Genomic DNA, 27,723 nt, shown 5'->3' on the forward strand with positions numbered 1-27,723 from the left:
AGGTGTATTGTTTTCTAGGAAGTTTCTTCTGAGGGTGCAGAAATTGTGGCCGCCACGTTGGAAGTATTTCTCTACGCTGTCAGCTCTCCCTGATGGGAGGAGAGCATTAGGGGCAGCTTCCAGAAACCTGCAGGGTTTATGTTATTTGAGTCATCCTAGAGGAGGAGAGTTAGCCGGCAGTAAAGACTTGGAACCCATGTTATTTTTCCTGCTGCTTTCCTGCTCCGTGCCTTGCCTTGACTGAGATGTTTTTCTCAGACCCCTCTGGGTGCCTCTTGCTGTCTGGGGACCTTTGCGGGACTACAGAATAGTGAGCGGGCTATTTACCAGCCTGGAGCAAGGGTCCCGATTGGCCCAGGAAGGAGAGTGGAGCACGCAAGATGCAGGAGGCTCCAGGGGCTCCCAGCTAGGGTCTGGGAATGGGGAATCTGAGCTTGGGAGCTGGCTTGATTGGTAGGAATACAGCCAAGCGTTTTTGTCTCAACTCGCAGACCCCAGGGCTCTGAGCTGGGGCTGGCCACTGCTCTGCGTTATAAATGCAAGCCACCCTGAGCAGGGCCCTGGCCCTCGCACTTCTCCGTGTGTGTGGAGTTCTGACCGGTCTGGGGCTTTGCTGGTCATGGCTTCTCCATCAGGTGACTGGCGGTTCCCCCAGCAAAATCGGTCACCATGGAAATGGAGAAGAAGGAAAAGAAAGTGATGGGTTGGGGTGCCTTTGGACAGCTTCTGGAGGTCAGAACATGAGTTAGGTGTCCTCTCTTGGTGGCTTTGTGGTAGTGGCTTGTAATAGCTGGCCCTGAGATGGTTGGCGCGTGCTCTTAGGGTGATTAATGCTCCAAGGAACTTGGCCCCTGCCTGACTTTTCATGTTGAGGGCTGCTGTTGGGAGGTGGGGTCCCCAGAGATGTCAGTCTTCAGGGCCTGCTTGTTTGGGCCTGAATCCCCATCTTGGCTTCGGAGTGTACAGGGATGGGTCCTCTTGTCTTACACTCCTGTGTTAACAGAGAGAGGCAGACTCATCAGCAAGTCTTGTTGGGGAAGGTATTTGTTGGGGAGAGGGAGGAGAAGACAGCTCCAAACAGGAGCCAGGGGCCTAGGAAGTACCTGGTGAGGGGATGGGTGTGCACTGAATCGCAGGGCTCTGAATGGGGAGCCAGAAGGGACCGAGGGTCCCGCCTTGAAGCACTCAGGAGGCTGTTCTCTGCTGGGGTTCTAAGAGTGAGTGCAGTGTCACCGGCAGCAACACATTCAGTACTGTTCCAGGACGATGCTTTCAGAGCCCCAGGCTGACCCTCTGTTTCCCTTCTCTTGCAGTCGAGTCATCCTACCTGTGTCTGTAGAGGAGGTAAGTCCTTTTTCCTCTTTTTACCCAGAGTTGGAGATGCTTGCTTGTGACCCTCAGCTCAGCCGGGCTCCAGGCAGCCCACGCTAATATCTCTGCATGGTTTTCGTGTTTGTCCTAGCATGGAGATAGTCAGTACTCAGTGTGAATTTTCCTGGTGCGATACTCAGTTGCAGGAAGGCACTTAATGTATCTGACCAACTGTGTGTGACCTGCCTCGAGCTGTTGGCAGGCAAGATAACTGTGGATAGACCCAAAACCAGCCCCCACCCCCACCTGCTGGAACTCTGCCTGTCTGGGGACATGTTACTGAGGAGATTAAGGACGTGCATTTCTGAGACCTCCGTGGCTTGACAGGGAGACGTGCCTAGCCCTCTCTGGTTGTGCAGCAGACCAGCAGGGCTGAAATCTCCGAGGCCCTTCCTCGCCACACTTAGGTGACTGCTAGGAAGGCCGAGGCCAGAACCCTCCTTTTACGGAGGGCAGAGAATGACAAATGGGCTTGGCTTGGCCTCCGTCCTTTTATGGTTCTTGGGCCTGGCGTCCCCGTGAACGGCGATCTGGCAGGATTGACCTCACGAAGGTTCATAGGCCGAGCTGACTCAGAGTCGGCCTCCGGAACAGCAGAACACTGCCCCGGAGCCTCCCTCGTCCCGCCCTTCCTCTGAAGTTCCTTCGCGCTCCTCTCCCAGCTCAGCCTTGTTCTTTGATCCCTTCGGAACCCCCAGAGCCCCCAGCTTCCAGCTGAGCTAAACTTAGGGTGAAGCTGCTCAGCCACAGTGCTGCCTGCAGCCGCTCTTTGCTGCAGTGTCAGCTCCCGTGAGCACTTCCACCTGGTTCCACATATGACATGGTCCTCTGCAAGATGAGACCGGGCTGACAGAGCCCGCGGCACACTTGAGATGAGAGGGAGGGTGGGCAGGCATCGGCCCCCCAGGGTGGGCTGCATCTCCACTGAGAGCTATAGAGACCTGGGGGAGGGCTCAGGGGTGGACCTCGGACACGACAGGAGAGTTCTGGGAGAGGAAGATAAGAGAAATGAGGCTTGAGAGGCTGGGCGAGGGGATGGCTGAGTGGATACTGTGATCCCTGAGATGTACTGGGGGCCTGGGAATCACGTGCCTGGGCTGATAGCTGTTGGCTTTGGGGGTGGGGGGCGGTCCCTGCTAACCTATCTCTTTTGGGATCCGTGTTCTCTTTGTGAAAAATAGCAAGTGATGATTTTCCAAACGAGGAAACCAGGCAAGAAAGTCCAGCATGTCACTTGCCCTGAAACTCTGCTTTTCGGGGTCCGGTGACTTCCTCTCTGCTGTACAGCAAAGTCGCATTACCCCAGTGAGGCAAATGTCCCCCGGGAATTCAGGAGCACCTCAAAGTGGCATTTAGGGGTGAAACGGATCTTTTCTTCCAGGGAGTTTCTCGACTTTAATGACAAGTGGAAGTGTCTGAGCGAGGCTGCAGATGCAGGAGGTCCAGCACTTGTCCAGGGCAGCTCTGGGCTGATTGCTCATGGTGGGGCCACGAAGGGCGGGAAAAGGGAAGACACCTTGAGAGCGTCTGCAGTTGCTGGTTTTCAGTTTGCGATGGCTTGTTTGTTTGTTTTGTTTTTTTGGAGCCTTGAGGAAGTGGTGAGATGGGGTGAACCAAGCCTGAAAGCAGAAGCTTGGGAAGTAAGCACAGGTTAGGATTCATCTGTAAGCCTGATGATGGTCAACCCGTTCCCAGCCAGAAACCACCAATGAGGAAGCGGTGCTTGGCCTGTGTTGGGAGAAGCAGGAGCTGCTCTTTGGCTGGCTGAACCTTAGTTCCAGAAGATCAGAAAATCTTAGGTGGGGAAGCCCTAGAAGAAATAAGTAATGACCAGCCTTCTCAGAGTCTTTATTGATAACTCATCCTGACTGGAAACAGCCCAGTGTCACGTGGCAGGCATTTGGATTCACTTCCCAGTTGGAGACCCTTGGAGCTTTATCATTTGGGAAGGGGAAGAGAAGAGAGAAGACCCTGTCTTCATGACCATCCCGATGGCTTGAGTCAATATTTGGGGTGAAATTGGCTGTGGCTGGCCAGAGCCTTTGGCCTAACTGGGCAGGGTTTCTAGACATTCTGCAGCAGAGCCAGAGAGCCCTGGCCCTTTAACATGCAGTGTCCGCCAGTGGTTTCTTACTCAGTCCAGCCCGCCTTTTCCCCCTCCTGTGGATAGGGCTGTTTTACTTCTCCTTTCCAGAGATGCACGGCACCAGGCCCCTTTGGTACCTGGCTTGGCAGGGCCGTGGGGGTGGGACCAACAGCTGCGCTGTTTTTCATGACATGTTTCAAGCCCACCCACCGCATCTTCCTGGGCTCCCACTTCCAGATTGCCAGTGTGGTGGGGCCTCTGTTTTCCTTAGTTCTTGGGAGCAAAGGAGCAGCTCTCCAGGGCAGGGAGCAGTGTTCTGGGCCAGAGGAGAGGCTGCAGTCCTGGTCTCCCCAAGGCTCTTTATCTGATTTAATGTTCTGACCCCGAGCCCCCACCTCTATCCCATCAGAGTCTGGCTGCTTTTCGTTTTCGCAGGTTGCGGAGCCCCGGTGCCAAAGGGAACCCTCTGACATGAAAAGTGTCCCTCGCTGGTGGCTTGTGGAGGCCAGTCTTGCTCACCCCTTTGGATTAACAAAACCGCCTTCACATGTCTCATTGGGATTAAAGGATCAGAATATCAAGAGAGATTAAAAGGGAAAGATGCCAGCCCAGCACACTGATCCTCTTAGAGCCTGCCCTCTGATTCCTGCAAACCAAACGAAGGGGATTAGTCAATGCACGGGCCCCTCCCCAGGCAGCACCACCAGCCGGCAACCCAGTCCCCTCCACTGGGCCCTTTCCCCGGCCTGCCCTTCAGGATTGCTGAGTCAGTGGTTAGATGTTCTCATGACTCTGAAACAGACTCACTGCTACTGCTTAGGATCCCCTGGCTCAGCCAAACCCTGACCCACTTGCTAGGGGTTTTTATGGACGCCCCTGCTAGGAGTTAGACTTGGGAAGGCACCGGGACAGTTCCCTGGGGCCACTGAGGCAGCCCTGATGTAACTCTGGAGTAGCAAGGTCAAGGTGACTGGCTCTCAGCCAGACGTGCCTCTTCACGGGATCTACTGAGCCTTGCCGGTTAACTTGGGTCTTTCCTTGGCACCTGTACTATGTCTTTGCTTTGGAAGGTGGGTTCTTCCAGCCTCGCGGTGAACAGTGAGTCCTGGAGTGCTGCTTCACCTTGCAGGTTTTGCCCAGAAATGTCCCTGCGGAGCTCGGGAGGCTGCCGGCTAGAGCGGCCTTCCAAGGCTGAGGCGGAGCGGGGGAAGCCGCACTGCTCCTCGCGACTGCAGGCAGTAGCTCCCGCGGCAGCTGCCCAGAGACACAGCTTTTCTGCTTTAATCTCAAGGAGAGAAAGACCAGGAGCTTGGGGAGGGAGTGTAGAGGGGTGAGGGAAACCTCGATCCCCACGTCTCCCCCCAGCTGTAATCGAGAACCTTTTTCTCTTTTCCTCATACTCCCTAAACTGCTGTGGCTCGTGGCATTGGCCATGACAGGGAAGAGGCATCCTTTGGGATAGGTGTAACTCCCTGCTCTAGCAGCTGCTGTCTGTTCTCTTCTCACCTTGTTTTCCCCTCCAAACAGAAGGGCCAGGCCTGGGCACTGCCCAGGTCATTGGCCCTCAGACCGTATTGTCCTGAGGGGATCGGAGGAGGCCGGCAGTCTTGACTGGTGACTTGATAGGGTGGCATGTGACCCAAATAAAGGAAAACTAGGCTTTGGCCACCCAATAAGTGCCAGCCTAGAGGGCGCGTCTGGCCAGCACCATGGGATAGGGACCTGTGCCATGGGATGCGAGAAGCAGGGCACTTGCTTCAGCCCCACCAGGAATCAGGAAAGCATCAGGAGATTTGGTGGCCTGCAAGACTTCTCCCTGAGGTGTTGGCAGGGGAGGAGGGCCCCAATGCTGGAGCAGAAGCAAATAGATGAGCCCGTGTGGCAGCAGGGGTTGTGGATTTCATGGAGCATTGGGTGCGTTTGTTTACAGACAGTCATGTCCGTTAAGGGGGATGGGATAAAGAGACTTCTAGCAACCAGCCCGATCTTGTTTGGGGATCTGGGACCAGAGTCAGGGATGGAGCAAAAACTACCTTGGATTCTATAATCTGTTTTCTGGGTACTGGTGTGAAATGAAGTATATTCACCTGCCTCCTTAAACCTTGCAGGAGGATGTGAAAAAGGGAAGGACGAAATTAGACACCTCTGACGGCTAAAGAAGGGCCACAGAGCAGCATTGTCAGTGGCTCTGGGGGGGATTTGGGCCAGGCCATGTTAGGAACTGCGGGATGAGCTTCCGGATTCAGGGATCCCAGAGCCATCTCAGTGGACAGCTCCCAGCAACAGGACTGTGTGCAGCCCTCAAGAAGATTCTGCGTTGGCAGTAACTCCCCTCTCTGTTCCTTCAGTATCAAGTAGGGCAGCTGTATTCTGTGGCTGAGGCCAGCAAAAATGAAACGGGTGGCGGTGAAGGCGTGGAGGTCCTGGTGAATGAGCCCTATGAGAAGGATGGCGAGAAAGGCCAATACACGCACAAGATCTACCACTTACAGAGGTAGGTGCCCCGCAGCAGAGCCAGGGTGGGGCCTGCTGTCGGAGTGCAGACGGCGGCTCATTGCAGGTGTTCCTAGTGTTGGCCGGTTACTCAAGTTGCTTCACCTGTGACAGTGTGTAGAGGTGGTTCTTCTTTGCTCTTTTAAGGGCTGTCTGTTTGTTTTTAAAGTATTACTGGCCCCACCAGGCTCCTGGTCCCCAGAAGGGATAGTGCTTATCTTCTTGTGGGCCCTTTCATTGTCTGTGAGTACAAAGAGTGTGTGTGTGTGTGTGTGTGTGTGTGTGTGTGTGTGTGTGTAAGTGGGTGTTCATTTCTTTTATTGTTATGTTATCTGATAGAGATGGGATCTCTTCTTTCTTTTCTTATCATAGCTGTTTCACTGTCAGCATATTTGGCCTCTTTTAAAGCACATGCAGTCTACAAACAGACGTGCTGGCAGTGGTTTTGCCAATCTTGAAATATATTTACTGTTATTTCCACATGTTCACAGGCAGTCCTCCACTAAAACTCCTTCTGCACAGATCCTTTGATAAGTTTAGTGTGTGTAAATCTATAATAAATTGTGCCTAAAAGTAGAATTGTGGCTTCAGATAGTATTTTAAATTCTGATGTTATGAAATCGGGTCCTGGAGAAATTTTGGTACCTCTCTTTACCTTAAAGCTGTTAAGTATTTAAAAGTATTGCACAAACTGATTTGGGTACCAGAATCCGTTGCAAATCACACAATTGCTAAATTCCTAACCAACACAGTAATTTTTCAGTAAACTGTAAACTGGCCCAAAAGAACATTGAAAGTCACAGTAAACTTGGACCAGCTCAAGTGGATGTTGAATCAAGCTTGTTTTAGAAACAACCCACTACTGGGAAAAATAAGCCTTCAGTTTCTTTTTACAATTGTGGGAAGATGTACACAACACAAAATTCACTGTTTTTACCATTTTTAAGTTGAGTGGCATTAAGTATGTTCACATTGCTGTGCAACATAGACCTGAACCTCAGTCTCTAGTCAATTCAACTGAACAAAGCAGTTCCATTTTCATTTGGTAAAATTGCTAATTGAAGTCTGCTCTAGGGATGTAGAAGCGCTAGCCCGGAGGGTGGTCCACAGTTCTGTGAGTGCCAGAGCGTAGAGAGCAATGCTGAAGTGGGGGAAAAATCTCACCACGATCCCATTTCCTCTCCATTGTGCTCTTTTCCCTCTACGCCTCCCCTTTGACCTTTGAGCTGACTCTCAACCCATTCTTTCTGAGCCATTAATGAGAGTCAGGCTCAGGACAAACCTTCCTTGTAGTGCATTTGTATTGGGTTGGCCAAAAAGTTCATTTGGGTTTTTCCATAAGATGCTGCAGAAAAACCCAACAAACTTTTTGGCCAGCCCAACATTTTTTAATGAGAACTTTGAAAAGAGATAGTGAGGCTGGTAGCAGAGGCTGGTTAGTTCCTCAAGACTCAGTCAAAGAAGGTCTACATGTAGAGGGTAGGCCCTGTCTCTTCCTCTTCCTTATGGAGAGGGTAGAAGCTTTGAACCTGCCTACCACTAGTCTTTTTATTGGCTAGGCCATGCAGCTTGTGGAGAGTTAGTCCCCCAACCAGGGATTGAACCCGGGTCCACAACAATGAAAGCCCATGTCCTAACCACTTCACTGCCAGGGAATTCCCTCCCCACCACTACTGTTAACCGCAAGACACCCAACTGCTGTAAAAGAAAACTAAAACCAAACCAACAGTGCTGTATGCCGTGGCCACCTCTCATGAGGACCAAAGCCTTCCTGTCAGCTGTTAGTTTTCCCAGTCAAAAACCACGGGTTCACCATACCCTCTTCCTTCTTCATCATATCACATCAAGTCCTTTTGGGTCCATGTCCTTGGTTATGCCCAGCGTTTCTCTTTCCTTCCAGTCCCTTGTCTGGATTACTTGCCACTTCTCCGCACAGCTCCTAGTATTCTGTCCAGATCTGTTGCTCCCCATCTTTAAAGCTATAGATGGCCCTTTGCCCCTGGGACAAAGTCCGTCCTCTGTGGTGTAGATGCAAGATCTTCTGTGACTCAGCCTCTGCTCGTTCTCCTGTGTTCCACACCGCATGCCTTATGCCAGTTACTCTGAACTTCTCTCTCTTCCCCCCAGCTTTTCCCATCCCACCCCCGTCCTCTTGTCTAGCTCAGCCCTACCCACTCGCGACTCTGTGTTCTCACGTAAACCTTCCTCTCCCTGGGGAACCTCCCCATTCATGTGTTCTCGCAGTGCTCTGCCTGATTAGTTCCACTCCGCACTGGAACGGAAGCTCCCTGAGAACAGGGGCCCCGGCTGTGTGATTTGTGCGTGTAGCCGGTGCCTGGCACACACAGACACCTGAATGAGTATGGCTGTGAGTGAGTGGGTCTCAGTGGGCCGCTCTCTTGTGTTCGAAGTTTGCTCTCCTGGGGGTAGCTCATTTTTCTTAGGCCTCAGGCACCAAAGCTGATGAGGTCATTGGCACCTGCTAAACTGCATAGATTACCAGTTAAAAACTAAAGTAGAGGATTTCCCTGGTGGACCAGTGACTAAAACTCCACACTCCCAATGCAGGGGGCCCACGTTCAGTCCCTGGTCAGGAAACTAGATCCCACGTGCCATGACTAAGACTCGATGCAGCCGAATAAATAACTATTTTTTAAAAACTAATAACACTAAGGCAGAGGAATATACTACCTTAAAAAAAATAAAAATAAAAAGTGCTCATACTTTATATACCTGCTGTTCTGTAACCTGAGATAAGAATTGAATAGAAGAAATTATTTTGTCCTGAAAGGCAGGTGGCCCTGGTGCCCTCCTGGCCACCTAGAAATGACCTCAGCATATCAGATCATCTTGGATCCCCTATTCCAAGTCAGTCAGCCAGTCATTCTGGTCCAGTCTCAGAGGCATGTCATCCTTGCAGGGTGTAGTGTCATGCCCTGGGCCCAGGGAGCTCTGGAAGGGTGTGTAACGACAGCGTGGGGACTGAGCCGCGGCGGGTAGCCCGGGGCCGCCTCCGCCGTGCTGTTCCTGGCAGGCCGTGGGGCAGGTTGCAGGTGCATGTTGGTAGCCGGTGGAGCTGGGGTGTTGGGCTCTGACTGCTGGCTCTTCGCATGCAACTGGAGTAACCTGCTGGTCTCGTGAGAACTTGAGTGTCAACTCCCCAGTGAAGAGACTGGAACTGTGGCCTGGAGGGTGTGCCACAGAAGCCCACCGTCTTTAACTCTCTCCCCCTTTTCTCTTCGTAACCCTGTTCTCACTACAGCAAAGTGCCCACGTTTGTTCGAATGCTGGCCCCAGAGGGAGCCCTGAATATACATGAAAAAGCGTGGAATGCCTACCCTTACTGCAGAACCGGTGAGTGCAGACCCGCCGTGGATGAAGGGTGTGGTCAAGTAGGCCCTGGGTGGCAGTGAATTGGGGTTTTGTCTCCCGCCTTCATTTTCCAGACTAAGCCAGTGGAAGGATGAGCTTGGGGTCTCTCTACAGGCTGGTGGTGAGTGGCAGTGTTGTCTAGCGCGATTTGGCAGCCAGCTGGGTGGGAACCACCAAGTAGCCTCGGCCCAAGGTGGCACAGAACCAGTCCCTCCTATTTGGGGATGGTATGATGATTTTGATTGTTTTTACTCATTACAAAATAATGTCCTCTGGGTAGGTTTCGGAGAATACATACAAACAGAAGAAAATAATCACCCATGATCCTTCCATTTTCTAGTCACTGTTAGCATTTTAGTGTCTTTGTTTCTAATCCTTTTTAAAAATGCTTTTATATACATATGTGTGAGGGGGGGTGGGGGGGGGTATAAAGCCTCCAGACATGTTTTCCAGACAAACTTTGGGTCAAATTTTACTAATTATTAACTTGCCCATTTTTACTCAGTAGATGGAAAACCTATTTTCTGTCACTACCTATAGTTTATTTTTTAAAATTGGTTAATGGTTGCACAGAATTCCATTGTTTGAACATGCTAGGGTCTTTTTACACCCCTCCCTTATTGTTAGATGCTGAAATTTCCAGTCTTAATGGTATATATTCATGTTTGGCTTGAAAGCAGCAGTGAGGTTCAGGGGCTCTTGAGAGAGGCCATCCAGGACGTCCCTGGTGGTCCGGCGGTTAACACTGCGTGCTTCCACTGTAAGGGTCATGGGCTCAATCCCTGATCGTAGGAAGTAAGATCCTGCATGCCATGTGGCCAAAAGATTTTTTTTTTTTAAAAAAAAGAGAGGGGCAGTCATAGGAAAGAGCCTGTTAGGGTTACCTTCTTGCCTGGGGGAAGGACCAAGCTTATACACCAGAATACGTAGCAAGGAAAACCCTGATATTATTGGAGAAGTGTTAAAATTAGCCCAATGTGTGATGACAAAGGATTCAGAAACAGCTATCCCCCAAGTATGTTATGTAACACCTGCCATCCCACACCAGATTTGAGGAGGGGAGGCCCAGCAAGAGGGAGATGACTGTTAAGAGCCATGAGTCAGCGCCTTCCCCTCGACCAGCATGTTCTGTAGTTGAAGGTGGGAGTGGGAGCGGAAGGCTCCTCTTAATCTTCACTAGTCTCGTCTCTGGGCTTTCTATTCTAGACATTCTGGGATTCCCTTTTCAAAATTCCTAAGTCTTGAGGGTTGTTTCAAAGTAGACCTCTTGGACAGCCCATGCTCTTACTGATGCATATCCTAGGTGGGGGTTCCCTCGAGGTCCCTGGAACTTGACTGTGAGTTATGAGGATTTCCCTCCAGCCAGTCTGCATTTGTTGGTGAAGACAGTCTGGCTGTGGGGTCCTCCTGCCAGCCCCTGCTTACACGTACTATGACACTTATCTGTCTCATATGTGGGGACCCAGCACTCCCTAGGTTGTATCTGATGAGGAAAATGTGTGTGGTCCTCATCCTGTTGAGGGAATGACTGCCGTCTAGAGACAGGGTCATTGCTCTCTGGTCATTGTTCATTCAAGAACCTTGTATCAGGAGATGCTCAGTCATTGGTGGGGCCTGGCATGTGTAATGCTTAGAGTTTTATTGCTATAGCTGAAAACACAAACATCGCTGTTCCCTAAGCATCAGACAGGAAGCCGTTCAATTCTTGGAAAAGAGGCACACGCACACTTTCTTAAAGACACACAGTGTGCACCATGGCTGCGTGCGCCTGGCCTGGGGCCAAGGCTGAATTTTCCTGATGTCTCAGAGAGTTGCATTGAGCATGTGTCATAAGGACCTTGGCCAGCTTGGCATAAAGGAGGCAAGCGGGCAGTGTGGACTGCTGCATGCCTGGGGCGGGGTTCTGGGTTCACAGCTTGTGCCCGCTGAGCCGCTGCTGTCCTCTGTAGTTCTGGGGAGAGTGAGCTACAGCTGACAGGGGCATTTTTCTAGACGCCTTATGTTCATTAGCATCTTGTTCCAATCCGTGGCCAAAAGAAGAAAACCAATTTCTAAATACCCCACAGAGAGGAGAGGCAGGGAGTGAGGGAGGGGCGGTTGGCTTCTTCAGTGGGTGCTGACTTTACATTCAGAACCCACCATCATGCACTATGAGTGGCTTGAATCTTAGATCTGTTCAGTTAGACATGGGTCTTTTAAAAAGAGCTCTGAACAAGGAAGGCTGTGTCCAGTTCCTGCTGGGGACTGGTGGGAGAAAGATTATTAGTTCAGAACTCTTAGGCTGGCCTAAGCAGATCAGACTTTGAAGTGAGAGAGATAATGGAGCATGGAGCGAAATTCCACATGCCTTTTGGAAGATTTTGACCTTGTTCTGAGTAGAAGGAAGATGAATCTGTAATATTCTACTCGTTCTCAGCTCTTTCTGTCCTCTTACCCTTATTTTTCTCTATTTCTTATCCCCTGATGCTCATGAGTTGGGACATGAGGAGAGGGTAAGATGGGCCTGGGCCTGTGAATGATAGCAGGAAGAGACACTTGCTTTTAGCAGCACATCAACTAAAACTGGAATGGTTCTGAGTTTAGCATGACCCCTGTGCAAATGACATGCAAATTCATGAAGCGCTCCATGAAAAAAGGAAAGAAAGTAGGAAGAGGGAAATAAATGTTTCTCCTCCTGCCTCTCCCTCTAACCTTAACCCTGTCTGAATACAGTCTCAATAAAGCCATAGTTTTGGGAGATTTCTGGTTTTCTTTTTTTTGCTACACCACACAGCATGTGGGATCTTAGTTCCCTGTCTTGGGGTTGAACCTATGCCCCCTTGCCTTGGAAGCATGGGAAGGACCTTACTGGTCTCATTGGAGAGCCCTGTTTTCCAACTGCAGAGAGTTTCCTGAGGCTCTTCCAGACTACCTAGGGTTGCAGTTTGAAGAAAAGAGAACTGTCTGAGTGCAGAGGTGTTTGGAAGCAGGGAGGCTGGAAAAGATTAGGGAGGATTGTCTGTTCACCCACTTCAGCATGAAAGGCCATTAAAGGGGGGGTCATCACCCTTGTACATTCACAATTTGTCAGAGCTGAGTGGATCTGCTTCTCAGGATCCTAGAAAGAGCTGATATCCAAAGACATTCCCCACCCCTGCCCTCCCCGAAATGCCAAAATATTAAGTTATACTGAAATACAAAATGACTAATGAAACCAGATATTCCTGTTTGCCAAGTAGGACTTTCTTTCCCTGTGGGCTCATCTACTCGGGAAACCAAATTCCAGCGTGTAGTGGAGAACATCATCCACTTGCTTAAGTGATCAGACCCTCGTGTCTGTTGATCAGCACATTCCATCCCGGCAGAGGCCAGACGAGGAGAAGGCTGCTCGGGGAGCATAGACTCAGAATCGGGTGGTTTGTTGGAGAACCCTGGCGATGCATGTCATCAGACCAGGCCAACCTGACACTCAGGGTGGGGCTGCTGGACAGGCCTCGTACAGCGCCAGAGAACTGCTGCCAAGCTGGTCTCTTTGGACTCACCCTTGATGGATATTACACCCAACATTTCCTTTTTTTTAAACGAATAACAGGGCAGTTATTTCAATAAGCCGTTTAGTTATCATCTTGATCTGTTGCTTTCTTCCAAGTAACTTCCGTTGGATTCAGGGAGGTTACTGAGATCGTCTCTTGGGTTGTTTCTTTTTCTTTCTCTCCTTTCTTTTTAAACAATTTTCCCTTTATTGATTTTACTGGAGTGTAGCTGATTTACAGTGTTGTGTTAGTTTCAGGTATGTGTAGAGCATAATGATTCTGTTATACATCTACAGATACTCTTTCTTTTTCTGATTCTTTTCCCATGTGTTATTACAGAATATTGAGTAACATTCCCTGTGCTATACACCTGGTCCTTGTCGGTTATTCTTGGGTTGTTTCCATAGGAGGTGGATCTTATCCCTTATATTTCAACTTGTCCTCATCTCAGTCTCAGAGGTAACCTCAGTTTCAGTTTTGGAGTCAGGGAGCTTGACTATTAGCCCCGTGTGCCATCAGAGGGGGCAGTGGTGGCATCCATCCGAAATTGCACCAACTCCTAAATTCAGAGAGTACAGAATGATCTGAGCTGTGGTCAGGAGGAGAGCTAGTCCGTTCCCCAGTGACATTAGAGCTGCCGTCATTTTCTCTGATAAATAATTGAATGGTGCTTTCCGAGGGGGTCTCATTACAATGAGCAGGAGTGTGGCGGGTGAGAGGTTTGGTTACCATGACAGGAAGGATGCAGAGGGCAGATAGACAGTGCCTGGCCTACGGCGCCCTGCCCTGTACCCCTGGAAGCAGGGGGTGGGCGGGAGGAGGGGGACACCAGGGGATGGTCTGACAGCAGAGCCGTGGATCTCAGTGCTTCAGCTCATCACGGCTGCTCCTTGTCCTTGCCCAGCTGGGAATAGTCCCGAGGAGCCAATAGTGCCATCTCTTTAATGAAATCCCATATTTGGCCTTCAGGGACTTGTGTATGAGTAAAACTTGGAGGTTGGTGCATTTGAGGTCCCAAATGCACTTGCTGGGACTTGGAGGGTGACCGTGGCATAAGCCCCAGGGAGTGGAAAAGTCTTTGCTTCCATGGTCCCAGGGTGAGGGGTGGATATTTTATTCATCTTCATTAATCTTTTTCTCTCTTCTTTCCATGTCCTTGCTGTGGAGCAGTTATCACCGTAAGTATTTTCAGGGACATTGGGACTGTAGATGATTTATAAGGAAAGGAGAAAGAAAAATGGAGCTGCCACGGGGCCTCCTGGATATTCCTGTCTTTGTCCTGGGTGACGTTTGGGGCTTTTGAGGCTTCATCCTTTCAGTCCCGATGAGGAACTTGTTAATTGGCACTGTCCCCTCCTGCTTGGAGCTGCATTGGCAGGTGGCTTTGTAGGTGCTGCAGTAGTCAGGACTGTGGAGTCCTAGCCCCAGGTCTCCCGTGTACAGAGTGACGCATGGCTCTCCCCTGCTCGCCCTGGGCCTGGCCTCCTCAAGGCTGTACAGAAAACTCCAGTGCCGCTGACCCGATCAGGGCATTCCCATTTGGGCATCTGTGGACCCAGTGAGCACTGGCGCTAGGCAGAATGGTGACATCAGCCTGGTTTCTTCTCCTTGCCCAGCCCCTCTGTCAGTGCCCCCTTCTGTCCTCCCTGCAGCATCCTCATCCAGGTAAACACAGGAAGTTTCGGGGAGCCTGATTCCCACTGAGGAGTTAGGGGGTTAACATGTTCTTCCTTTAAGTAGTTCCAGGTTTTAAAAAGCACTAAGGGAAGAAGGTGATAATTAGTACGAAGGCTTAAATGGCTGAGAACTTCAGGCCTCAGCGAAAGGCTGGCTGGTGGCGGGGGAAGGGGGGCAACACGCTTGGATGGCCAGGAAGTCTCCCTGCGCTCTCCCACGCTGCCAGTCAGCCTGTACACCCTGCACATGAAGTGAATGGCAGAGATACATGGGTTAAGTACATGAATTTTGAAGTCAGACAAAACTGAGTTTGAGGCCCAGGTCTGTGGTTATCTCTGTGGCCTTGGGAAGTCTGCTCTGAACCTCACTTTGCTCAGATGTGAGGTGAGGGTCCTCACAGGCTGGGGTGAGGACTGAATGAGGTGCCGTGCGCCTGGCGTACTGCGGGCTCCTGGTACAGTGAGCTGTCAGGACAAGGCAGAGGCTGGGGTCCCTGCCTGCCCTGAGCGGGTGGCGAGGGGTGGCTGCTCTGCAGCTGTGAGCCAAGTGGCTGCAGGTGTCCTCTCCGCCTCCCACAGAACGAGTACATGAAAGAAGACTTTCTGATTAAAATTGAAACCTGGCACAAGCCCGATCTTGGGACCCTGGAGAACGTAAGTAGCACTTCCCAAGCCCCCCGAGGGCTCCAGGCCTCAGGACAGGGTGCTGAGACTCTGTCCCTGCCAAGGGGTCTTCACCGCGGTCCCCTTTTTCTTGGCCAGGAAGCTCGTAGCCTGTGCCTAGATCTGTCCTACCAGCATGGGATTGCTCTGTCTCTATTCTGAGAAATATGATCTCCAAGATGCTTTCAGGGACCTTCTGCTAGTGCTGGGATTGGTCTAAAATGCAACTCCTGGCACAGAAGAGCTGAAGTTTTATAACATCAAAATGAGCGAATCCCCTGACCACCCAGTGGTTAGGACTCGGCAGGGAACCTGGCTTCAGTCCTTGGTCAGGGAACTAAGATCCCACAAACCACATTGTGCAATGCCCCCCCCGCCGAAAAAAAGCCTATCAAAATTACAGCCTCTGTAGAGCACAGTTTGCCAGTAACTCCTCAGATTTGAAATATACCTTTCCCTTGCTCCAGCAATTCCACACCTAGGAATTTATACTATAGTTATGTTTTCATATATGTGAAATAACTTAATATACAGGGAGATTCATTGCTGCAGTCTTGGTGTTTGTTTAGTCACTACATCATGTCCATCTCTTTTGCGACTCCACAGACTGTAGCCTGCCAGGCTCCTCTGTTTGTGGGATATCCCAGGCAAGAATATGGAGTGGGTTGCCATTTCATCCTCCAGGGACTCTTCCCAGCCCAGGGAACAAACCGAAGTCTTCTGCATTGGCAGGGGGATTCTTTACGACTGAGCCATTCTTGGTATAGCCAAGGGTTAAAAACCACATAAGAGCCCACCAGTGGGATCCTGTTAAACATTGTGCAACCATGTAGCCATTTATTATGCAGCCATTAAAAAGAGCCTGTAGGGAACAGTCTTCAAGAGATATTGTTCAGTGGGGAAAAAAAGGATGAAGAAAATCTCTACAGTGGTGATGCCTGGGAGCTGACTGAGAGACAGGCAAGAGAAAGAGTTACTTTTTATCATATCCTTTTGTACCGTTTGAACTTGGATCAGAATTTTGTATCTCATACCACCTCTTTGAGTTAGTTAATTTTTATCTTTTTTTAAGATCTTTTACTTTTTTTTAATGTGGACCATTTTTAAAGTCTTCCTTGAATTTGTTACAGTATTGCTTCTGTTGTTTTTTGTGTTCCGGTTTTTTGGCCATAAGGTATGAGGGATACTAGCTCCCTGGATTGCAAGGCAAAGTCTTAACCATTGGCCCACAGGGAAGTTCCAAGTTAGTTATTAATAATTTTTAAGAGCATCAAAATAAGCAGTATATGGCTAAGCAGGCATCATCCTCACAAGAGGAATATGCAGTCTTTACAAAGGGGGAACATAGGGAAATAAAGAAGGTGCTAGGGGAGCCTAGAGAGTGTCTTGGGCTGCTGCAGTCATATTTAGCTTGAAAAATCAGAGCATCAGTTCTCAAATGTATGTCCACATAAAATTCGTTGACCCTCCCACTCCTTTGGATAGTTTTGTATGTACTGGTAGGAATCTTGTGACTGTGGCTGTGGGAACAGCTGCTGTTAGATGTCCATTCTGGGTGAAGGGTGTGACAGCTATTAGACTGTACATAACGAGTGGCCACCCTTGTTCCTGCAGGTGCACAAATTGGAGCCTGAGGCGTGGAAGCACGTGGAAGTCGTATATATAGACATTGCAGATCGAAGCCAAGTACTTAGCAAGGTAGGAACTATTCAGCTGTATGGGTGGCCTTTGAGATGCAGAAGTCACTTATGTCAGAGAAACCAAGGAATCATACCAACTTGAGTCAAAGGGAAGTTCTCTCTTGAGAATTTTATTTTCTAAATGAGTGTTAAGAATCACCTTATCTTGACTTGGGGATACCACCAGGCAAATAGTGGCCCAGATACACAGTCTTGTGCTTCTTGGCCTAATATCCCCACTCCTATCCTCAAAAGATGAGTGGATTTAAAACAAAAACAAAAAAACAAAAACTTTTCATTGAAGTATAACGTATATAGCAACGTGAGTAGATCCTAAGTGTGCATCTATATACCTCACACTGAACATCCCCAGATATTTCCCAGACAGAAACACTAGCCCAGAGTATGGCCCTTTGAGTATTTTGTCGATTCTGGTTGTTTCATGTGAGTGGAGAGAAGCAGAGGTAGGGAAGGTTTAATAAATAATCTCCTTCACTTTGGAAGATGCTTTACCGCTGTATGTGTATGCATGTGGTTGGATATCTTTGTTATTTTTGATAAGTAGATACTATAAGGAGTTTGGTTTTTCCCTTGCCCACATTAGTTAATGCAGAGAAACAGCCCAAGAGTAAACTTTTGTTACTGTTAATTAACACACAGCATTGACTGCATTTTAAATCAGTGAAGGGAAATAGACAGTAGTACACAAGAGGATAAAGTCAATACATTGGACATTTCCAATAATGATTTTATTAAAACAAGGCAGTTTAAAAACAAAAACAGAACAAGCCAGAGAGAGGTGGGACTGAAAGATTTCAGAAACGACTGGCTGGTTGCTCTCAGCTCCAGCTGCTGTTTTAGAATTACCTGTTTTTTAAAATTACCCTGCGTTGCTGAAGGGTCAACTGTGTTTTGAAAACACCTTCCCTGGTGCTCCGGATGTTCACTCCAGGTTTCAAATCCCCATCTTAAACAGTGGAAATCCAGGCCTGCTCACACAGTCTGGTAAAACTGAAAACAAGCCCTGGCAGACAAAATCACAGAGAGCTCCCCTCAGAGGCAAATGTAAACAGTTCTATATCTTGTTTATAGACTTTCCCATGTTTTCTTAGCGCCAGAAGCATCAAGAATGGTATGAACTGTACTGTGGTGGAAAATCTGATCTCTTTCTCTCTTCTTGACCCACCCCCTCCCCCAACTTCTGACAGGATTACAAGGCAGAAGAGGACCCAGCAAAATTTAAATCTATCAAAACAGGCCGAGGACCCTTGGGCCCCAATTGGAAGGTGCAATTCACACTCTTACCACCAGGGGGTGCTGGGGCCAGTGTGGTTGGGCCTCCCTCCTGGAGGTGGGGAACTGGGAGGGGGCGGGGGTCACAAGGGAGAGCCAGAAGTCAGCTCTCTTAGTTACCTGTCTGCCTGTGGGTGTGTTTCTAATACAGCAAGAACTTGTAAATCAGAAAGACTGCCCATACATGTGTGCATACAAACTGGTTACTGTCAAGTTCAAGTGGTGGGGCCTGCAGAACAAAGTGGAAAACTTTATACATAAGGTAAGTGGCCAGGGTAGGAGGCCTTCCAGTGTGTTGGTGGGGGGTGTTTTGCCCAAGAGAAGATGATACAACCCATGTGGCTTGTATCCTAGGTTGGCCAGCATCAGGATGTTTAGATCTGATTTCCCAGACCCCCACTTCCCCTTGCACCAGACTCTTAAGAGATTAACGCTGTTCATCCAGGGGAACCACATGCAAATGGGAAGGAAACTGAGGCAAAAGAAGGAAATAGGAGGGGGCTTGTTATGATTAAATGGCAAATAAAACTCAGGATCTTTGCTTGACATCAAAAGGCAAAAAGTACTATGGACCAAATTCTCCAGTACCCTGAATTACTGAACTAGACAAATCTAAGGCTCCCCCCCCCCCTTTTTTTTTTTAGCAAGAGAGTATCAGACAAAAGTAATAAGATGTGTAAGTGGGAGACCCAGGAAAACTGAGTAACTTGTCCCAGTGGCACCTAAGAAGTTTCTATATCCTTCTCTCTGATGTGTGAGAGTCTGGTAAAATTGAGCAACATTTCATAGCTGCTGGCCAGTTTTATTTACTGATTTTTGGCCATGCCACGCAGCATGCGTGATCTTAGTTCCCTGACCAGGGATCGAACCCAAGCCCTTGGCAGTTGAAGCACAGAGTCCTAACCACTGGACTGCCAGGGAATCCCCCTGCTGCTGGTCAGTTTTAACCTGGTCTTTAGGCTCCAGAGACAAGGAGGAAACTTGGCACAGTCATTTGGGGATCTTGGCTCATGGATTGCCTGTCTTGGTCTGACAAGGCGCTTGCCTTGTCTTGGGGCAAGCTAGGCACCACCCTCTCCCCGGGGGCTTGACTTGAGGCCGTACCCATCAGAAATGTGGAGGCAAGGTTTCACTGACCTGAGGGGTTGGAGGACCGATCCAGATCAGCCAGTGGGGTACCTACAACTCCTCCCCCAACCTTCCCAGTACAGTGTGGGTGCTGGCATGGAGGGCGTGGGCAAGAGGGCTGCCACAGCGGCCCATACCTTCCGGTTCTAACTTGGGTCCCTCCTTTTTATAGCAAGAGAGGCGTCTGTTTACAAACTTCCACCGGCAGCTGTTCTGTTGGCTGGACAAGTGGGTCGACCTGACGATGGATGACATTCGAAGGATGGAAGACGAGACGAAGAGACAGCTGGATGAGGTACGTGGGAGGCCCGAGGAGACTCCGGGGCTGTCCGCTAGGAGACTGTCGTGCCAGGCAGCTCACTGAGGGCACCGTCCTGTGGTTCTAGGAGCAGGTCAGCGTCTACTGTGGGTAAGGTCTAATGCCAGGCGATATGGGAACTACAAGGAAGAAAGCAGCCTGTGCTCTTGAACTTGCAGTCTAGTCAAGGTCTTGGCATATCCAGAGAGGCAGATATGGCGGGCTGTGCTGAATGCCAAGTGAGTAATACAGTTGCCGCAGCGGTCCTCCAGAGCCGGGTGGGGGAGCCGTGCTGGGCTGCAGAGGCGGAGGTGGCCCCGGGAGGCGGAGGCAGGCCGGGCTGGTCCACGAATAGCACGCACGTAACCCACAGAGGACAGCGGCGGGACGCACACCACAACCCCTTTTTAACGGTGTTGGAGCTATTTTAGAGTTTGGAGCCTTTGCCCCGCCTTTTTTTTTTTTTTTCTGGCTTGGCATGGTTCCCAGAAGGAGAGCTGTCTGCTGCTCCATGGGAGCCTGAAGACCTAGCACCCTTCTTGCCTCCTTTGAGGAATTTGGGGCTGCTTGCCTGCAAGACTCCCTCTGAGGAGACTGTTAGTAACTAGCACTCAGGCACCCACCAGTGTGAGGCATCATTCGGAGGGCTTCTCCAGGTCTCGGCCCATCTCCTGTGGTTCTCACAACCCCTGTGAAGGGGTGCCGCTGTTACCCCACACTCAGGTGAGGAGGTAGAGGCACTGAGAGTTCAAGGCCGGGCCAGGGTCACACAGCCTGCAGGTGACACAGTCAAGGGAGGAGGAACCATAGCACTCAGTCACTTGGCTGCTTCTCCTCCCTCTAAATGCCAGCAGGGTCTCCCTCCTGCCTCTCGGGGCTAAAAATAAGGCAGGAAGCTCTGTTTCTTAGGAATTGCCATCTATCTCTCCCTCCTTGCCCTGGGAGGGTTGGCACGGAGCCTGGTGTCTGGCAGACAGAGCTTTGCACAGCCGTGCCTGGCTCTCCAGCAGGCTCTCAGGTGAGACGCAGACCCAGGTCCAAGCTGCCCCCACTACACTGGTGCTCCCAGTCACTGTGCTGGTCTTGGTGGAAAGTGGGCCCACGAGCTCTTCCTTAGACGGGGAGCCCCGTGGGGAATGGATTCTACCCTCCAGGATGACACTTCCGGGCTGACTCACTGGTTGCAGCGGTTTGCTGAGTGAGTTCCTGTTGAAGGCAGATGTTTAAGTTATTCACTCAGCTGCAGTTCCAGGGAAGTGGCAGGATTTTGGACACAAGTCCTGCTTCTTCTAAAGATCTTCAGAAAGCAGTAGGTTTTAATGTCCAGAGCTCTGGCGATTCTAACAGTGCAAGAGAGAAGCCTTGAATCTTGTGGTCACCTGAGTCCTGACCAAAAAAAAAAAGAAGTTACCAAATGGAGGAGCAGGGACAGAGCCACTGAGGTTTTAGTCTGAGCGCCAGTTGCCTGTTGCTGCCAAGCCGGCCAGCATACCCCAGGGTCATGGAGACGTTGGCCAACAGCCAACGTTTAAAAACTCTTGGGGTATAAAGAGTATAAAACTCTTGGGGTTGGATTCGAGTTCCTGGTGCTGGGCAGGCTGTCCAGGGGACCTGCTGAGCTGCCTCCCTTAGGCCCACAGCTCACAGGCACTCGTCCTCATAGGGTTCTTTTTCAGTCCCCAGCCCTCGTCTTTGTTTCTCCATTCTGTGGATAATTGTGCCAAAAGTTTGGATGGTCTGTATTGTCCAAGATAACTGCAGATGCAGAAATCCCGCCTTGGAACTGGAATTTTTTAAATAGTTGGTGGTGGAAAAGAAAGCAAAACCACTGGGGGAGACGTGTTCTGACCCTGTTCGCAACTGCATGGGACCTTTGTGCTGACTGTACTTCTGGCTCACATGTCGCTTTCCTTTCTTATTTTTCTTCTTTCTAAAAATATTTTTATCAAAGTTTTACTTTCAGAGTTTTTTTTTTCTCTTTCCATTTTTAAAAAAAGCCACTTTACTGAGGTCTGACTAACATACAGAGAGCTGCACCTATTTAATGTGCCCATCTCAAGGAGTTTGCAGATAAACAGACATTCGTGAAACTGTCGCCGCAGGCAGTACCATCACCCCACAAGTATTTTTATTGGTTTGACACTCAGGTAGTATCCCACACTTAGGAGGAAGACACTGGCTTCTGCCCCATCCCCAAGGTTGCGCCCCCGGAAGTAGCCCCTTGCAATCCTTTTTTTTTTAACTTCCTGTGTTGGGGTATACATACATTAGCTCAGTCAAGTCCAACTCTGCGACTGCATGGACTGTATCCTGCCAGCCTCTTCTGTCTATGGAATTTTCCAGGCAGAAATACTGGAATGAGTTGCCATTTCCTTCTCTAGTATTGGGGTACAGCCAATTAATACATACTGTGATAACTTCAGGTGAACAGTGAAGGGACTCAGCCATACATATACATATATATATGAACCCTGTCATCTCTGATTTTCATTTCTTCCATGGATAATTTTCTGGTTTTCTTAGGAGGTTAGTAAACACATCCCTTGTTGTTAGCTTAGTTTTGTGTCTGTATCATTAAGTTGTGTCTTTGAGTCTCACAGGGGTGGGTGGTTGGGCTGGTTGCCATAATGTCAGTAGCTGAGGTTGGTTCATTCTCATTCATTTTGCTCCCACTCGGTAGACACTTTAATCTGAAGATCTCTTCAGTTCTGGAAAATGTTTCTGTGTCCCCTGTTTCATCATTTTCTCCCCTCTGTCCTCTTTGTTCTCTTTCTGGAATTTGTTGTTGTTGTTGTTGTTGTTAGAAGTTGGGCATCATGAATTGACCTTCTAATTTTCTTATGTTTTGTCTCCTTATTTGTGTGCTTTCTAGGAGAGGTTTTCTGAAGTCAACTTTGTCTCCTCTATTGAAGACATTCTTAAGCACTGCTTGTTCTGGTCTTGGCATTACTTTCCTTTTCTGAAGCATGGGGTTTGGTTCTTGGGTTTGGTTTTGAGGTCTCTCTTCCCCCTGAACATCATTTCCGCTGAGCTCCTCTTCCCGTTGGACTTTGTGTTTCCTCTTAGGGGCTTCCCTCTGATGACTGGGGGTCCTGGGCTATCCATTCACAGTGAAGAGTGAAGCTCCAAAAAGTGGATGAAGCCCCTCTGCATCAGTTGTTGTTATTGCTGTTCAGTTGCTCCACTGTGTCCAGCTCTTTGTGACCCCAAGGACTGCAGCACACCAGGCCTCCCTGTCCCTCATCATCTCCCGGAGTTAACCCACGTTCTGAATCAGTGGCTGGGCTTACTGAAGGGTAGTCAGATGGTTCCACTGGGGCTTCCCACTTCCGGCTCCTGAGTCTGTTTTTCTTGGGCTGCTCGTTTTGCTTCAAGAGGACACGCCAGCCTTTTTGTTCATGGGGCTGGTCAAGGCCAGCCTTCTGGGAGCTGATCTAGGGAAAGGTCCTGGGGGCAGACTGAGAACCAGGGGAGGGAACACCAGGGCACGCCAGAGCCAAACTCTTCTTTATTTCCACTTGCAAAGATATCACCCGTTTCTCACCCAGCCGCACCCCCTCCACGTAGAGGCACCTGGTGCTGCCGGTTCCCAAGCTTCTGGAGCACCTGCGGCAGGAGTGGGTCTGCTCCCTGTGGGTGGCCTTCCTCACCTGCAGCTCCTGCTGCTCTGCTCCTCTGTCCTCCTTTTGTCTTCCAGAATGCTGTTTCCACCTCTTACCTGCTGTTGTCTCCTCTGTTCTTATTGTCTTTGTAGTTTTCCATCTTTCCATCTTTTTTTCTTTCTTTTATTTAAATTCCTTTACTGTCATCGTGCTAATCTTTGGGGGAGAAATAGCAGTAAATGCTTGTACTGCATCCAGCCTGTCATGATTAACTGCAAGTTTGTGATAGAAATTATGACTGTTATTCTTTAAACCAAGGCATAGATAGCAGTCTGGTGTGGGTGGGTTGTTTTGTGAGTTACAAGAGGTCACTATAAGGCCACAGTCACCCCTGCCATAACTCTTGTCCTCTGGGAGGTGAACCCGCCATTCTTGGATGAGGCTCAAGGATTTGAGAAACAGGGGATCAAGAGATTAGTCCTTTGCCCTAAAAACAAAAATGTCAGGAAATGAGTGCCTGTGGGGGAGCAGTGGCTCTCCGTCCCCCTCCCTCCTCTCCTGCTCTTAAGAAACTCATAATCTCAAAAGTGGAAGAAAGTACCTTAAAGGTCATTTAGTCTAATTATGTGGCCAGAGCTTGAGTCTTCTCTGCCCTTTCCCATTAGCTTGTGCTTGAGCACCTCCTGTAATGGGGAACCCCCTGTCTTATAAACATGGCAGTCATAAACATATCTATCTATCCATATTTTTTAATTGAAGTATATAGTTGATTTGTAATAAGTTGCTTTTTTGTGGCTTACAGGATCTTAGTTCCCTGTCCAGGGATTGAACCCAGGGCCATGGCAATGAGAGTACCAAGTCCTAACCACTGGACTGCCAGGGAATTCCCACACAGTAACATACTTTATTATTAATAGAAGCTGACATTTATGAGGTCTTCCCATGTGCCTGTCATGTGTGGTAAGCCAACATCTGACACACACTGTCACGACATCCTCTCGACTACCTGTGCCACGGGTATTCTTTGCAGAGAAGTTAAGGATACTTTCTAGTTCAGAGAACAGGTACCTCCTGGGCCTTGGTTGTTAACTCGAGATAATGAGATGGGGAGAAGAGGACTCATCTTAAAAATTGTAAAAAAAAAAAAAAAAAACAACTTCGTTTCCCTGTTTACAGGACTCTCTAGAACATTTGCTGAAGAACAGCAAAGAACACATGATTGAAGATCCTGCAGCATTTTTGTCATCTTCCCCCATGGGTCTTCCTCTCTAACTCTTTTGGCTCCTCTGATCCCTCCGTTGTCCATCCTTTTTGGACTCTGTACTTTGGGATGGAGCTCAGAGGCTTCGTGGCACTCTTTGCTCTGTGGGCTCACCTGGCGGGCTTGTCTCTGAGCATCTCTGTAGACAATCTCCCTTTCCATTTGCTTGAGTCTGAATGTGCCTGTCTCTTCCTCATCCCTTTAGTATGGATGAAGAGGGCCCTTGCTCCATCCTCTGGTTTTTTGACTGATGATTCACCATTACTTCTAGATTTTAAGTCTTAAATACTGGACCAGTTACCTTTCAATTACCTAAACATCCCTGTGCAGTGAAGTGCCTGGCACGATAATACCTCCCAGAGTTCCTCATTTGGGATTGTGATAGACAAGGGTCTTCAGATTAAAACACTGGTTCACGTGTTGGGCTGTGGAAGATTGTATCTGAGATTCCCGTAGTGCCTGCAGAGGGCAGAGCGAGTTCTTCTGAGGCCGAGGGATCCCTGTCTTGAGGCTGATGCTGTCCTTGGAGTCTTAATTCCCTCCGCCCTGCCCAGCAGCGATTGACCCCAGAGCAGACCACCTGGAACATTGACCAGCATCTTGAAATAGGGGAGCAGCTTTATTTTCTTTATAAATATTTAAATTTTTTTATATTAAGGTAATATATAAGCATTAAACAGTTTTCAGGAAACTAAAAAAATAGAAATCACTTGTACTCTATTTAAAAACCACCACTGTAAACATTTTAAGAATTCTTACACACTTTTACTTAGTTCTGATGGTACTGTACGAGCCTGGGTGGTCTTCTCACTTTTCTCTAAACATTATAACAGCATTCAAACCAGGAAAAAAGTTCCTTCACTACACATTTCTCACAGTAGCTACATCTTGCTCTGTACTCTCTGTCCTGTGCTGATTTTCCCTCATGTTGTTTGCAGGTTTTCATTGTTTATAAATAATGCCATGATGAGAAATTTCTATGCACTCCATTGTTTGGGTAATTAGGATTATTTACTTAGAATAAATTCCTACAAGTAGAATTAGAGGATTTAAAATTCTTGTTACTTATTGCCAGATTTCTTCCCCAAAAGGCCAAACCTGTTTATAGAGTAGGTTTCTAAAGAAGTTCTAAGAACAGTTCCGCATTTGCCTTGTATTTGTGTGCTTTCAGAACAGGTTTGTGGTTACTACTCAGTGTCATAAATGATTTTTTTTTTACTGGCTTAATTTTTTACTTAATTTTTGTTGGAGTATAATTGCTTCACAGTGTTGTGTTCGTTTGTGCTGTAAGCAGAGTGAATCGGCTGTCTGTACATATATCCCCTCCTTTTTAGATTTCCTTCTAGCTTAATTTACTGAACTTTTTATTTTGAGATGATTGTGAGATTCACATGCAGTGGTAAGAAATAATAGAGAGAGGAGATCTGTTTCTCCCAGTGACTACGTCTTGCAAAATGATAGTATGATATCACACCCAGGAAATTGACTGATACTTTTACAAGTTCCTTTAAGTCAAAGGTGTATTTCATACTTATAGGAAAAGCAATTTTCAAAAGATGGCAAAAAATATTTTTAAAAAAGAAGACCAAATAAATAAATAAAAATAAGTAGATGGATAAAAGTCCCTTTCTTCTGACCCCTGGCCTCTTTCCCTAGAGCAAAGCACTGCTAAAAAGAAACCCTCCAGGACTGGAGCTTCTGTTTTCATGTTCCTCGACCGTATGTACATAGATGGCCGGTAACGGCTTGCACCACAAACGTTAGATAAAATCTCTCATTTTAGGCCCCAGGAAACAGGAAATAAGCATTCGTAGAACATTTCATTATAAGAATGAAATAATGCATTTTTATTTTGGTGCACCCTCTGTGGGGGGACCTTGTCTTTGAGAGTAAAGGAAGCTGTTGTGTTTCCTGATAGGAAGTTGCATCTTATTTCAAGCAATAGGAGAACAGGACCTGGCTTTGCCTTAGTAAATTCAAGTCAGGCAGTGAGCTCTCAGGGTCTACAGGCATCTGCTTGAGACCCAAAGAGCTTTGCTCCCATGATACTAAACCTTAGCCTCTTTGATTATTGAAAATGTACGTGAATGGTCATTAGTGAGCAGATATGTCATGGGCCCATTTCTGTCTTCTTTCACATTTATTTATTTGGCTGGCTGCGCTGGGTCTTAAGTTGTGGGCACTCCAGATCTTTAGTTGTGGCATGTGGGATCTAGCTTCCTGACCAAGGATCGAACCCAGGTCCCCTGCATGGAGTCCTAGTCACTGCACCACCAGGGACGTTGCCATTTTTGGTTTGGGGGGTGCCGTGGGGGGTTTGTAATTATTTTGAAGGAGTTTCTTTTTTGTTGTTGTTTTCTGAAAGAGTTTCAAACTTAATGAAAATGACAAGAATACGAAGGAAAGGGTAAGACAGCATCCACCAGAGCACCCTCTGGTCTCAGTCTGGCACAGCCTCTGTTTTCTGAGAGTTCCATGACCTTGACATTTGTGGAGGTGATAGGCTAGCCATCTTGTAGACAGTGTTTCAGTTGGGATTAGTCCAATGCTTTTGCATGATTAGATCCAGCGTCTGTATTTCAGACCAAAGGGTCACAGACTCGGTGTTCTTTTCCTTGTATTCTGCCTGTCCTTCTTGTCCAGTCCCGGTGAAGTTATCTTTGTTCACCTGGGTGTGGTCATCACTCTTGGGGTGCTGCTGATCCCAGACCTCGTAGGAGGAGGGATTTTAAATCTCTCTGATCTATTATGTTCACACAAATACTTCCAATTCTGACCTCACACCACAAGGGTAACTTTCTGTCTTTTAAAAAATTGGAGTCAAGAAGAATCTAGAGTTTGTTAAGCTCTTATAAAGTAATATACTAATTACTATGGATAACTGAAGTTATAGGAGCAATACAAATTTAAAGCTACCATTCAGGAAAGTGAGTTTTGAGCAAAATCTACAGGGAAGAGGCATTCCAAGAGGGAGCTAGGAACTGTCACTGCTGTGGCTTCGGGTTCAGTCCCTGGTGAAGGAACTAAGATCCCACAAGAGGCTCAGCACAGCCAAGGAAAGAAAAAGATTTTGAGAAAATTCTAGCCTGAAAGACCAAGCTACGAGCTTAGATATAATCACAGTAATCATTATCAGTAGGGAGTGACTATCGGAACCTCTGGGGAGGACCAGGAGGATGTTTTTCTCATGTTCAGGTTCCACGTGGGCTCAGTGATTTATAATAGTTGGCGGGGGTGCGGTAAACAATGGTCGTGGGTTTGAAATGTGGCAGGAAGTATATTCAAAGAT

At 48.4% G+C, this 27,723-nt stretch overlaps 1 protein-coding gene and 1 non-coding gene across 3 annotated transcripts in view; one reads left to right on the forward strand and one right to left on the reverse strand.

Moving 5' to 3' along the window:
* Positions 1-27,723, forward strand: part of PITPNA (phosphatidylinositol transfer protein alpha) — a 35,579-nt gene that overhangs the window by 2,769 nt on the left and 5,087 nt on the right. The window contains exons 2-10 of one of the 2 annotated variants that reach the window (XR_005721615.1): positions 1,314-1,344; positions 5,806-5,951; positions 9,213-9,304; positions 14,005-14,012; positions 15,090-15,164; positions 16,788-16,871; positions 18,061-18,138; positions 18,297-18,407; positions 19,446-19,682. Coding sequence is in view for 1 of the 2 variants with exons in the window: in XM_040243802.1 (XP_040099736.1) it covers positions 1,314-1,344; positions 5,806-5,951; positions 9,213-9,304; positions 14,005-14,012; positions 15,090-15,164; positions 16,788-16,871; positions 18,061-18,138; positions 18,297-18,407; positions 19,446-19,568 (748 nt within the window). In the remaining variant the exon portion in view is untranslated. The remainder of the gene's footprint in view (positions 1-1,313; positions 1,345-5,805; positions 5,952-9,212; positions 9,305-14,004; positions 14,013-15,089; positions 15,165-16,787; positions 16,872-18,060; positions 18,139-18,296; positions 18,408-19,445; positions 19,683-27,723) is intronic. The other variant, XM_040243802.1, reaches the window with a different exon arrangement.
* Positions 23,984-24,056, reverse strand: TRNAE-CUC. Its single transcript has one exon. It is a non-coding gene; the product is annotated as a tRNA-Glu (tRNA).

This window comes from Oryx dammah, unplaced genomic scaffold, assembly GCF_014754425.2.
Source record: "Oryx dammah isolate SB20612 unplaced genomic scaffold, SCBI_Odam_1.1 HiC_scaffold_8, whole genome shotgun sequence".
NCBI classification, from domain to species: Eukaryota; Metazoa; Chordata; class Mammalia; order Artiodactyla; family Bovidae; genus Oryx; species Oryx dammah.